The sequence below is a fragment of the Ailuropoda melanoleuca genome, chromosome 16 (assembly GCF_002007445.2).
Source record: "Ailuropoda melanoleuca isolate Jingjing chromosome 16, ASM200744v2, whole genome shotgun sequence".
NCBI classification, from domain to species: Eukaryota; Metazoa; Chordata; class Mammalia; order Carnivora; family Ursidae; genus Ailuropoda; species Ailuropoda melanoleuca.
The window spans coordinates 2,137,355-2,151,608 of NC_048233.1; the positions used below are offsets into that span (position 1 = coordinate 2,137,355).

General features: G+C 47.5%; 1 protein-coding gene across 1 annotated transcript; it reads left to right on the forward strand.

Annotated features, from left to right (window-relative positions):
* Positions 1-72: 72 nt before the first annotated feature.
* FBXL14 (F-box and leucine rich repeat protein 14) lies at positions 73-4,780 on the forward strand. The gene has a single exon (XM_019793493.2). The coding sequence runs from the start codon at positions 354-356 to the stop codon at positions 1,554-1,556; it is 1,203 nt and encodes a 400-aa protein (XP_019649052.1). The 5' UTR covers positions 73-353; the 3' UTR covers positions 1,557-4,780.
* Positions 4,781-14,254: the final 9,474 nt, after the last annotated feature.

Below are 14,254 nucleotides of genomic sequence, written 5' to 3' on the forward strand. Positions count from 1 at the left end.
CCGAGCGCGGCGGTTAGACCCGAGGCGGCGGAGGCGGCGGAGGCGGCGGCCCGGCCGGGCTCGGGAGTGAGTGAGAGGGCGCCTTCCCCGCCCGGGATGTGAGGACCGAGCGGAGCCCGGGGCGGGGGGAGGGAAGGGAAGGGAGGCGAAGCCGGCAGGAAGGAAGGAAGGACGGACGGACCAGGAGGAGGAGCGGCGGCGGCGGCCAGAGCCGGAAGGCGGGGAGGGGCCGTCCGTTGGGCCCGAGGCGGCGGCGGCAGCGGCCGGGGCGAACCGCTCTTGTCGCCTCTCGGGACAGGAGCGGCGGGGCCCGCGCCTCCTCCCCCCGGCGCCGCGGAGGGGGGAGGAGGAAGATGGAGACCCACATCTCGTGCTTGTTCCCCGAGCTGCTGGCCATGATCTTCGGCTACCTGGACGTCCGGGATAAGGGGCGCGCGGCGCAGGTGTGCACGGCCTGGCGGGACGCCGCCTACCACAAGTCGGTGTGGCGGGGGGTGGAGGCCAAGCTGCACCTGCGCCGGGCCAACCCGTCGCTGTTCCCCAGCCTGCAGGCCCGGGGTATCCGCCGTGTGCAGATCCTGAGCCTCCGCCGCAGCCTCAGCTACGTGATCCAGGGCATGGCCAACATCGAGAGCCTCAACCTAAGCGGCTGCTACAACCTCACTGACAACGGGCTGGGCCACGCGTTTGTGCAGGAGATCGGCTCCCTGCGTGCCCTCAACCTGAGCCTCTGCAAGCAGATCACCGACAGCAGCCTGGGCCGCATAGCCCAGTACCTCAAGGGCCTGGAGGTGCTGGAGCTGGGGGGTTGCAGCAACATCACCAACACCGGCCTCCTGCTCATCGCCTGGGGCCTGCAGCGCCTCAAGAGCCTTAATCTCCGCAGCTGCCGCCACCTCTCGGACGTGGGCATCGGGCACCTGGCCGGCATGACGCGCAGCGCGGCCGAGGGCTGCCTGGGCCTGGAGCAGCTCACGCTGCAGGACTGCCAGAAGCTCACTGACCTTTCTCTAAAGCACATCTCCCGCGGGCTGACCGGCCTGAGGCTCCTCAACCTCAGCTTCTGCGGGGGCATCTCGGACGCGGGCCTCCTGCACCTGTCGCACATGGGCAGCCTACGCAGCCTTAACCTGCGCTCCTGCGATAACATCAGTGACACGGGCATCATGCACCTGGCCATGGGCAGCCTGCGCCTCTCAGGACTGGATGTGTCGTTCTGTGACAAGGTGGGGGACCAGAGCCTGGCCTACATAGCCCAGGGCCTGGACGGCCTCAAGTCCCTGTCCCTCTGCTCCTGCCACATCAGCGATGATGGCATCAACCGCATGGTGCGGCAGATGCACGGGCTGCGCACGCTCAACATCGGCCAGTGTGTGCGCATCACAGACAAGGGCCTGGAGCTGATCGCTGAGCACCTGAGCCAGCTCACTGGCATAGACCTGTACGGCTGTACCCGCATCACCAAGCGCGGCCTAGAGCGCATCACGCAGCTGCCCTGCCTCAAGGTACTCAACCTGGGACTCTGGCAGATGACGGACAGTGAGAAGGTCAGGTGAGGGCAGCAGCACCTGCTCCCCTTGTCCCGCCCTGTTCATCCTCCGGTCACCACCACGACCCCCGCCCCCCTCGCTTGACATGCACACTTACACATAGATCATTGTAGTGGATGAGGTGGGGGCAGTGACACGAAGCCTCAGGCTCATTTTCTCCCTCCTCCGGCACCTCGGCCCACTACACACCCATTCCCATTGCATCTGGGGTTCCTCGGCTACCCCTCCCTTGCTCCCCTCTCTCGTTTCCCCTGACGTTGGAGAGATGGATTCAGCTACTCACCCACCCACTCCTCTCTGCAGGGGGATGGAGGACTGTTTGAGCTACTGTATCCCCACTGCTTTACATTTGGAAATGGGGGAGGGGGTGGGGAGTGACTAGTCCTTAAAACCCTGGGGAGTTGAGGAAAATGCCTGCCTTCACTTAAGCTTTCATTTGAATACTGTGATCTGGTTTTTATTTTGAAATGTATAAAGAGCAAACCCAACTACCAGGCCTTTTCACCCTTCTTCCTTCCACTTTGTAGCTAATCCCAGGCTCTTCTCATCACTTCTCCTACAGTACTCTGCTATTCACGCTCATTTCCTTTTTATTGTCTTTTTTTTTTTCGTGTTTTTATTTTTTGAAGAAATTTGAAATCATGGTCCTTTTTTTTTCTGCTGAATATAGTCTATATATTATATATATATAAATTATATATATATACATATATATATGTCTGGCTACCTCGTTTTAGTTTACTTTTTTCTCTGAAGCCCTGGAATTCTACAAGAGAGATATTTTGAGACTGAAACATTTTTGTGCCTAGACTGGAAAGATGCCCATTGGGTTTGTATGTCTTTTTTGTTTTGGCTTCTTCCCAAACCCCATCCATCCAGTGTGTCCCACTTCCACATTCTGGCTATAATTTTTTCTCCTTGCCCATTGGGACTTGAGGGCCCAACGGGGTTCGTAAATCTTGACTTAATTTATAGCACAAATGTGTGGAAGAAATGAGAGTTGAACTTTTGTTTGAGATGCAGATTGTGTCTTGAAAATGATTATTATATATGCAAATTCTGCCCTACCCTCACCCTCTTCCAATTTCCCCACAAAAAGGTCACACGGTGAGGCTTCCTGTTGGAAGCAGAGGAGCAGAGTTGGCCTACGGAGCCCCCGGGGCTGTAACGTGAAGGGGAGGAGACTGAAACTCATGTCTTACCTCTGTTCTGTTAATAAAATGGGAGTTTGTGGGTTTTACAAAAATCTGTTTTTAAATGGAGGAATAGACGGCTTTCTTTATTTTGGTGGGGGTTGGGACTTGTGGCTTTAAAAAAAAAATCGCTTTTGAGTAGGATGTATATTTTTGTTGGAGTCTTTGTTTATTTTTTTAGAATCCTCCACAGCAACATGCGAGACCATGGAGTTAAAGAAACCCAGAGACCTTTATCAGTTAATTGTACTGTTTGTGAATTTGTATAAATAATAACAAAGATCCTCTTAAAACGTTTATATTCTTACAGTAAAAGGTTAAACTGATATTTATATAATAAAAGAGGAAATATGAAGTATGTTTTTGAAAAAAAAACAAAAAAAACAAAAACAAAAAACCTTGTATCTGTGAATTATTTTGAAGGCAGTGTGTGTTTGGGTGCACGCCAAAGCAGGAGGTGCTGTTTGTTACTCTAAGAGGAAATAAGGTATAGAGTTCGGTGCATCCTATGTGGTGTGAGTTACACTCATGGTTATAAATTTATTCTGTATAAGATTTACTACTGACATCTAAATGTTTTGTTGCTAGAAATGTGACTGGACTGGAGATTTATATAATTTTTGGTCTTAACTGTCAACAACATGGAAATTGAAAGAAACCGAACAAAATGGAACTTTTTAAAAAACTAGATCTGTAAGAGTGACAATTTCCCCAGGGTGGAAATGAGATCCAGGAGTTCTGTTGAAAAATGGGTCATGAGATGTGGAAGTGGGGAAGAAAAGACGGGTTTCTTTCCACTTTGAGTGGGTGTGGGGAGGATGTGAAATGGTGAAGGGTGGAGGGAACTGAAGCCATTGTTCAGAAAAGTTAAAAGAGCGCCGTCCTTGCCTGCTCGCTCACTTGCTCAGTCATGCATGCTGAATCTCACAGTGTGAGTGAGGGTCCTGGTGGAAAGGAGGAAGGCAGTTCCTCCCCTCTTTTTAACATTCTCCTCCAGGCCCTGCTGTATTTAAGCACTTTCCTGGGGGATGGGGAGGTTGGCCAGGAGTTCTTGCACATTTGCATTTTAAGCACTTGCTGTGCTGAAGCTCGCCACTCGGATCCACCGTGGTGAGGGCAGTTGGGGGCAGGTAAATGAATACCGACAATTCTAGCAGAGTTCCCTCTGGTCAACGATAACTAACTAACCCACACCCCTGTGGCTGGCAGCGGAAGTGGCAGGGTATAAGTACTCAAAACAGTGGAGTAATTCACATTCCTGGTTTCACAGAGGTCTTAGTTGTTTCTGAGATTTTTTTTAAACAAAAGAAAAAATTACAGATACCCAGCAAGAGCTAATAAGAGCGGTAAAAACTTTCCTGCAAAGACACCTCTTTCCAGGAAGAGCTAGAACCCAAGTTTCTCTTGGGGTCAGATTGTTTTGTAAAATGTCCAGGCTTTCTGCTGGAGCATATCACAAAAGCCGCATTGTTCCTTTTTGGAGAGCCAGCACAATTGGGTCTAATTGAGCCTGACACTAGATCCATCTTCCTTTTCTTTGGGGAAGGTGTGGATCTCTTTCTTCCCTTTTAGGTTACAGTGCTTATTGCCTGGAAAAAAAAAATGTGTGAACCCTAGTAAGGAGTCGGGACTTGGAATTAGGGTCAGCTTTCTAATTTAGCATTTGGCACTGTACTGCATGAAGGTTCCACAAGCTGTAAGTTCTTGGACTGTTTTTCTTCCTCCAAAAGCCTGCATGACTGTACGGATTCAGTCAATAAAATCTGAGCATCTCCTAGGTCTTAACCCCTGTGCTCACATTCTTCAGTTTAATACACAAAGTAATCCTACCAACTAACGGGAGGGGTTTTCCACTTTTCTGTTTGGTTTTGTTTTCTACTTGGAAGGCTAAATATAAGCTTGACTAAAGGTGGTTAAATTAATGTTTGAAAGTTAAGATCACGGGCCTACTGTCCTCAACCTGAACTGGGTATACTTAAGAATATATCTGGAGTGTCTCTGCAAACGATGAATAAACCATTTGCTTTCATCAGCCAAGGTTAACTGTTTATCTCTCAACCTTTGTGGATGGAAAGAAATGAATATGTGTTGAGAACCTGGGGTGTGCTTTGCACGGTACCTGTGAATTTCTCCTCTCAGTCCTCAAAGCAACCTGTTGAAACAGGTATCCTGATTTGCAGTACTCTCCTGAAGCCAGCCAGCCACTAACGGAGGGAAACCAGGATGCACACCAGGGCCAGCTCCAAAGTCCAGCTCCCTTCTGTATTCTGGGAAGGTTCAGTTACTGATCATACCTTGAGTTCCAGTGAGGTGACCTCACAGAAAAGAGTGGTAGCTGTCTAATCAGCGTGTGGACAAGCACAGGCCGCAGGGCACCACTTAAAGGAATATGGGTGGATCCAGTCTCCACCATACCTACTGGAATGGAAAGAAAAGCTTTTAAAGACTAAAAGCACTGAAGAAAATGACGATACTATTTGGCGGGTGCTACAAAAGTTAGAAGGCACTTCAGGGCAGTTTTTAGAATAGCAGGAAAAAACCTGGTTCGGGTATTTGCTGCAACTTCAGAAGTGAAAAACCAAACTGGGAGCTTAGTGTAAACTTTATCACCTAGAAGTAGTAAACCTCATGGAAACGGTTTGGGTGGTGGTGGGGGAAGGGCTCCGTATACCTTTCTTTGGGCGGTAGCCCTTAAAGTCTGTCTGGAAAAGATGGTAAATGTCACAGTGGGGTTCAGTTTCTGCAGTTCCCTCAGGACCGTGACAGGCCTCCAGCTAGAGGTGCTGGCCGGTGCTGCCTGAGTTTCCCTGCTGTGGACTCCCTCCAGTGGGATTCCTCAGGCCTAAGGCAGGGGAGGGCCCACCCCATGTACCCTACATTTGGCAACAGGGATAGGGATGCTTGCCTAACTTACAGTATGTCTTTAAATAGTTAAGAAAATGCACATTGATCATACTCTTTCATGATTCAAATCAACAACAAAGATCTGAAAAAGCAAATGTTTCTTTTTATTGGAGTTTCCTTTTAAAGGTAAGAACTTCTCTGAAGAAAGGACACTTGATGTGTAAATTGAAGCATGGCCTCCCCCCTAAGTCCTGGTGCTTTCCTGCTGTGCTTACTAGAGACACGCTGGTCTTGGAATAAGCAAAACCTTTTTCACTTCCGACTTAGGAAATGTGAACTCGAGTTCTCAGAAGGGAAAGGTAGTGGCCCCCAGGGACCACTGTGTTTCCAAAGAACAAGAATGTCTTGATTAAAAGATAGGATTTGTAAAACAAAACGGAGGCCTCAAGCAGCTTCTGACAACCCTCTCTTGCCAGTCCCCCGCGAGGGGGGCCCCTGGCCTCTGCTTCCGCCGCCCTGCTGGAGAGGGGGACTCCAGTAAGTCACACACTCTGTTGCCCTTCTCTTCCCTGCAGCTCACCTCACTCCCTTTTCAGGTCATTCTATCCATTTAGTAGAGGGCAATACCTGAATTTTGTGCCCCGCGAACCCCTGGGGAGGCAGGGGTGAGGACTTCCGATGACCTATTGCAGAGCACAGAATCGGACACTAGAAAGCTATGTTCAGACGCAGGCCTATGCTTAGGCCGCCTTTCTCACTTTTGTTCAAATGTGATGTAGCAAGTTAAAATATTTTGCTAAGTGAATGGTATCAAACAGAGAAGGCGTTGCTATTTGGATCACTGACAACTATTAATAATTTAGAACTTAGCAAAGGTAAGTGCACAGCTAGAATAGGAGCGCGTACTCGTAGGGCTTGGAGAGAAAACGAATCCTTTCTAGACAACGAGTACATTTAAATGTCCACAAATGATCAGTTTCAGTCTTTTCCTCTTTTCCAGGGATTGCTCTGACTTTGCCGGCTGGAGCTGCCTGTACCAACCCAGAACATTTGGTACCATGTAAAGTCAAGCCTTCCAGTTAGGGTGCCAGAGAAAGTAAGCTTGAGATCCGAGCTGTGCAGCACTAGCGTGGGCTGTGCTAAACAACCCTGCAGATAAAACAAAACAGAAGTGGAGTTCCTCTGCTTGCTGTTTGTTAACCAGAAAAGTGCACGTTATTTTCTTAAAAAAAAAAAAAAGTCTTACGTTTTTATTCTCTCATTACTCTTTGGCTTTAATTGTTTAAAGGACAAATGTCACATATCCTTGTAAGTTCGTTTTTATTTGTGGTGGTGGAAAGTAGTGTCTGTTACAAAGAAGAGAAGAACGAGGTCCTTCTGCAGCCTCAAAGAAACCCAGGTGAGACCGTGTTAGGGACGCAAACGCAATGTGCTGGAAGAACTGAGTCATGGCGTAGCGTTCAATTTCTGTCTCACAATGTTTGTTTTCACAAATCTGGTTGATGTTGTACATTTAATTTTATAAATGGGGAAAGAGGCTTTTGCCTCGGTGATGTGAGGAGCACATATCAGAATGAGGACTGCTTCAGACTTTCATGACCACATCAGAGGGGGTTAAACATGCAGGTAGCTCTCTGATCTTCCCCTGAGACACTGCAAAACACCACCCTGACCCCTTGGCTTCAGAAAGGTGCTAAACCAGAGCCTATTTTCACTGGGAGTAGAAAAAACAAAATAAAACCCACGTGCTGAAAGTTACTACCACTACTTACTATGCATTACTTCACGTAAACTTCGATATGTTTTGCAAGCATATGTATAGGATTATTCAAGAAGCAGTTTGGTAAATGGGCTGTAGGGTACAGAAGTAGCCAGCAGTGTCAAACCTGTCAGCTGCTGTCCTCAGAGGACTTGAGCAAGTTTCCCACGCACTGCTTTGTCACAAATAGTGACGCAAAGCACAGATGCTGTAAGTCTGTGCTTGCAGCGGTCTCGAGGCTAAGGACCTACGCGTGTTCAGCGCGCTGCAAATGTCTGTCACCCAAACCTCCTAAAGCAGAATCGAGTTGCAGGATCACCTCTCCATTCAAAGGTAAAAAGGCTTGACTTAACAGATGTTTTAGTTACAAAAATCCCTCTTGTCCAGAAAGAGTACAAGGGTCTAATTTGTTAATACCAGGCACGCTGTTAGTGTTTATTACTCCTGAGTTTATGTAATCCACACTCCAGAAGGATGGGGCCCAGGCCCCAGCTGTCTGTTCAATAGTTACTGTTCCTATCGTGGATGCGAGTCCCTGGAACTGGACTGTGGGAAAACCACTCTTGGAGACCAGATTAACTTTTTATAAATAGCATGGGATAACTCAACATGGCTTGGAAAGAACTGTTTTCCTCATCTGAAATGAATATGGAAATATTTTACAAACATCCATAATAATATTTCTCCTTAGGAAATCCTTACCCTTAAACTGGCATTTCTTTGTACACATTTGTGTAGGAATAGCTATCTGCTACCATTTTGCTTTTTGAGAAATCATCTCTAAATAGGGAGGAACCATAAAAATTAGTCATAATACTCCTAGAATCTTTAGTAAAATCACCGAGGCTAAAATTGGACAGATGGATAAAATAAGGGAGGAATCGCAACAGTTAACCCCTCAAATTCCTCATGTTCTTAGATGGAAGACAACTACTTTGTACCTCCATTTTTACTCAGTGTTTTAAACCTTAGCTTCCTAGCTCAAAAGCTCACTGCTGTGAACCAAAAAAAAAAAAAAAAAGACCAGAAGGTGTGTTCTAAGCAAACAATACGGAAAAGACAAAAAGTGACAATTTCTAGCTCTTCTACGTCATTTCAAATGCACACAATTTAGTGAGTTTCGGGAATCTGTGAAGACGGTATGGCCAGCTTCTCTGATCTCCGAAGCTTTATCAGGCTCACAGTTTGCGGTTGTAGGAAGCAGGGAAGGTCTCCACATTCTCTGAGTGAGGAATCGACAGATGACTGGCTCTTCCAATCCTCACTGACGTCTGTGCACTTGAGCCAGATGCTCTCCCATTGTGCTCAGAGTCAACTGGCAGCAGTCAGAACAGTGTGGTCCAAGGGAAGACAGCTGCCCTATCTTTTTCCCACACACAAGGGTCTAAATTTCAGTGGAATCACAAGAGGAACTACAGACATTCACTTGAGTAAGAGCCTCATTGCTGCTTACTTTAGAAATAAAATCATGTAGGGGCACCTGGCTGGCTCAGCGGGAAGAGCATGCAACTTTTGATCTCAGGGTCGTGAGTTTGAGCTCCATGTTGGGTGTAGGGATTACTTGAATAAATAAAACTTAGAAAAGAAAAATGTGTATATGCAAGTTAGGAGACAGAAGTCAAGCACTATCCTGTATTGAAAAGCAGGGGTCGAAAATCAATTTTGACTCCTTCTAGATCATTCCTTGACCTTTCCCATCCCCACAAAAACCAAAAACAACAAACATTTCCCACTCACACAAGACTGACCCTCCCCACTGTGATGCAGCTATGAATCAGGTCTAGCTGGGAGTCCAACCTTGTGTTTTTCTTTCCCCCAAGCTTACTAAGATGATTTTAAGATCCACTATAAGGCAGAAAAATAAAGTATGGTTAATGCAAAAGGGGGGAAATTTGTTTCCAAATGTGGAAGAAGGAAAGTGGAAAGATGAAATTTATTTATCCACGAAGTCTGCAAGCCCTGCGTTTTGTCAGCAGGTGGCAGCATTGTCTACGAATTGGAGGCTATTTCTAGTGGGATACCCAGACCGCCTCCCCTCAGACAAATGCCCTCTGGTCACCTCCCACACCACCTTCCCCGACCCAAAGAATTTCCCCAGGGTCTGAGAGTTGACAAAGGAGGAATCTCAGGTTGCCAAAAAGATGAAATTGTATTTTAAAACAGCAGAGAAGCTATTCGAAGGAGCCCAGGTGCAAGGTAACAGATGTGACCTCATAAAGGTTCCCTGATTTAGCTCGCTGTGAGTGCTTTGCTTTTGGAGGCTGTGGAATCAAGCATCAATTTCTAATTTTTCTTAAAGACCATCTCGTACAAATCCTGTTACATTGCCATATTTGGGAAGTTTGGGAGAACAAATGGGGTGAAATTTTACAATCCTACATGAAGATAATTTTAACAGCAAGAATAAAGGTTCAGACTTTTCTTATTGCAAAAAAATAGAAAGAATATCATCTGTAATGAAAAATTCTAGAGCGCATTTCAGGAAAAACAAAAATATTTTTAAAATTTTAGGAGTACCTATTTTTATTATTTTGTTATAAAATGAGCATCTTTATTGCCCAGATGAAGACATCTTCATAAAATCTAAAGGAGTCCTTGAAATTGAAAATGTTTAAGAGCCTGATAGAGAAGTAAGGTCACTGACATATCTAAATTCCTCCTATGGGAAACAGATGTTAGGAAAAGGGAGAAATTAAAACAAAGAGAAAGAACTTCTAAGCCAACTTGGCCAGATTCCATAAAATGACACAATAAGGGCAGGCTGAGGGCTGTGAGGCCAGGCTCGGGGTCTTGCCCTCTGGTGCTCAGCAGTCTGGCCTCAGGGAATCCACCCTGGATCTGAGGTTGGCGCAGGCACGGGATACACATGTGGAAGGTGGAAGGCGGATGTCCCCTATGGCTACTGCTACCACGCTGTCGTCACCGGACAGGGCACAGCTTTATTAGCTCAGTAATACAGAGGTCATTGGTTAGAGAATGAGAAAAAAGAAAGGAAAACCTTCTGGAACTCAGGGCCCAGCCAGGAAGCAAATTACCGTTCCCGGCACTATTCAGGAAGGTCTTATAAACGCAGAAAATCTTCCCAGGCAGCTTTAGGGCATCGTAGTTCAAAGATGCCACTGAGTGACCAGACCCAATCCAGATTCAGGGGGGGCAACCCAAGTGAGGAAAAGAGGTCGGAGCAGCCGGAATAGAGAGCCTGTGTCCCTCCACACGGAGCCCAGGAGGAGAAGACACGGGGCAGGCTGAGGGGTCAGAACGGTCAAGGCAGATGACCTGACACTGAGGGAAAGCATGACCTGTTTAACGACCAGCGGCTCCTACAGACGGCGGTTAGAAGGCCCGATCGGCGGCCTCCAGGAACAGCTCTCCTGAACCAGCACACGTCTCCAAGAAGACAGGCCCCTTTCTTTGGTTGTTGGCGTCTGACTTGAGACAAAACTTACAACTCACAGGCCACCAGGCTGGCCTGCGGTAACTGTGACTGAGGATGTGATGGAAGGTGACAGCACCGAGTGCCTGACCCTGTCCTGCTCAGACAGGTAGCTGTTTGCTGCCCGTCCCCCACAGCCACCCTAGTCTCCCGCTGCACGCTCCCCTTGCACGCCCCTGCCACGTGCTGCCCTGCACGACCCCCTGCACACCCCCACTGCACGCCCCCGCTGCATGCTTCCAGCAGGCAGGACGAACGGTACGTTCCAGCTACCGTCCTGGTTGCACAGGGAAAACCAGCTAGGATGACGGTGCACCCAGGGAGACACAGAAAACAGGCATTTCCAGAGCCGCTGTGGGGTGACATCCCTCACACAGGCCCTTCAGGCAGCAGCTGGCTCCAGTGGCCACTGCCCACCAGCTCCACTTGGCTCAGGCTTCTGGACTGTTTGGGCAAAGAAGGTGTAGCCCACAGCTCTAGTGATCCCCAGAAGATGCTTTTAGAGAACCCCCGAAAGCCTGCCCATAGAGGGCTCCCCAGGGCAGATCTCGCCAGCCCACCCAGCCTGACAACCGATCTGCCCACCGGGCCGCCATGGCTGCTGCTTCCATAACGTGCCCTCAGTCCCGGCCCCACAAAAGTAAAGGTGTCCACACAGACATCCAAGTTAATCCAGCACAGCCACGTCCCGGTTCCTGGAGTTCCGACAGTGCAGAGGGACACCGAGAGTGATTGGGGGGGGGGGGTCGGGGTGTGTGCCAGGTGACAGGGATGTACATGGCCCGGAAGGAAGCCCAGCTCCGGCCTCTGACACACCATCTGGCAGGGTTCCTGCATTCTCTTGCAATCCTCCTGGATTGGGGGTGCCTTGCACTTGATCCCCAGAGGGAAAGCCCTCCATGTATCATTCCCAAGCCCTGAGCTCCCACTCCCCTACTCATTCCTGCCTCTGCACCTGCCAGGAACCTGCAGAGAAACTAGGGCACTTGTGTGCAGGGCTGCAAACACCTTCCCACCCTTCCACCAGTTGCCCAAAACAAGCCTGCTAATGCTAATCTCCCCCTCACTTGCAGCTCAACAGCTTTTCTTCTTAAGCCCCTGATAATGGTTTTACTAAAATCCCCTTTTGATGGAAAAAAAATCCCAGCTGGACATTTCAGGCCTTAGCACAATGTACAAGGCTGCAGGTCCCTTTCCCTACCTCACAAAGGCCTCTAATCAAGTGGAAAATGTGCTGGAGGCCAGAGGTTTGGGTCTGCAATTATTTTTTAAGGGATTACTAGAGAAGAATAGGGGGCAGCAAGGACCCCCCGACCCCCACTTTGTTTTCCATTTGGTCCTGCTTTTAGACATATTGAACCAGTAGCAGCGTCCAGTTCCCCAAGCACGAGAGCTTCACATCTCCCTTCCCTGGTGGAAGGGTGTCATCCCTGAACGCCATCACTTCAAACAGATTTAGAGAGTTTGGAAGCAATATGCAGGTCCTATTCTGACCCCATTTAAGCCCTTAGTTATAAAACCGCTATCGAACAGGATCTCGTGTGTGAGGAGAGCACTCATTCATTAACCTCTAACCCCCACTCTGTATGCAGAGGGGAGAGTTCACACCATGTCCATACACTGCTAAGATTGGGAGCATTCACTAGGGCTTCCCAGGCTTTGGAGGGCAAGAGGTCATGTTCCCAATCTTGCCAGATATCCTTCTTCTTATTTATATACATTGACCCTTCCCCTCAACACAGAGCCCTAATGCAAACCATGGATAAAAATATAAAACCCTAACCATTCTTATTAGCCTCTTTGAAAATGTATGCTATGGAAGGGAGTTTCTTCTCTGCATATTCATTTATACAAATTCTCATTAAGGACTAATTGATAAGTGAACATTTCAGGTTGGCCCTAAATTCTCATCATTCTGTTTCAGCACAGAGGGACTGCTCGTCTTTCTCAACTGAGCCGGTTAGTGATGTATGCAAATACCCAGTAAAAAGGAAATGATTACAAATTCCTAAACTCATTCTGGGATGATCAAGGATTAGGCTGTTCAGCTTTGAAAGTTAGAAGTCAGCACATATTGCAAAATAAGCGCCAGGCTGAGTAATAATTTTCAGGTCCTTTCTTCAAAGTCCCTAAAATACCTTTGGTCCAAAACAAAAAAAAAAAAAACACACCACCACAAAAAACCCAACTCTGGTCTGTTTTTGTCAGTATAAATGCCTTCTTGATCTATTTTGCCTTACTGATCTTTCAGTTTTCCTGCAGAAAAACCTTAAACAAGTGAGAACCGGATGGATAAAAGCACAATTGTTACACTGACTACATTACATTTAACACTTCATACTAACACCACCCGAGTACTCTGCGTTGGCCTTCGCGCTTCTTCTGCTGGGTGTTGCGGGAGGAGGGGCCCATCCAGTGTCCCTAAAGACAGCAAGTAAGGGTGGCCCCTCTGGCGTCCTCTCCCCAAATAACAACAGACAGCCTTGCCGAATCACTTCTGCTGGTTATCGAAATGTTGTGACAGCTTTCTCCAGGAGTGAATAATCTTCAGCCTACTTTAGATGAAGATGAACTTGTTCAGCAAGGTGAAGTGATACATTCAAGGGCACCGGCGGGGACAGTGGACTAACTCTAAAGAGTCTAAGGGGGCCTGACTCTTTAAATAAGGAGCAAACCATGAGCTAGGTCTGCCTTATAAGGTGAGTTGTTCCCAATCTTCCTCTCCCAGATACCCTTCCTGAATCATTACCCAGAATGCCTGTTTGCTTCTTTCCTTGGCTTATTAGTATTATTTTATTTTGTTTTATTTATTTAATTTTTTTGAGGGGGGAGGGTCAGAGAGAGACTCTTTTTTTTTTTTTTTTTAATTGTGTTAGTCACCATACAGTACACCCCTGGATTCCGATGCAAAGTTTGATGCTTCATTAGTTGCGTATAACACCCAGTGCACCATGCAATACGTGCCCTCCTTACTACGCATCACCAGTCTATCCCATTCCCCCACCGCCCTCCCCTCTGAAGTCTTCAGTTTGTTTCTCATAGTCCATAGTCCAGAGAGAGACTCTTAAGCAGGCTCTATGCCCAGCGCAGAGCCCAATGCGGGGCTCGAACCCAGGATCCTGAGATCATGACCTGAGCCAAAATCAAGAGTTGGACGCTTAACCGACTGAGCCACCCAGGAGCCCCAACATTAGTTTAATACTCATCGTTATTCTTATACTTCCCCACTCTTTTAACATAGTGTATCCAACAAAGTATCAGTTGTTTTAGAAGTCGTTCTTCCTACCAAAACCAGTTTGGGGAAGAGTAAAATAGCAATTTGAAAACAATAATTTGATAAAACAGTGATGACAATGTGTCTCAGATTTTTCAGGGCGGTTGAAGATTTTAGTACATTGGGATGCAAACATCTTTCAGACTCTCATTAGATCAGAAAGGTATGTAAAAACCAACCTAAGACCAACTTTCTTAATTT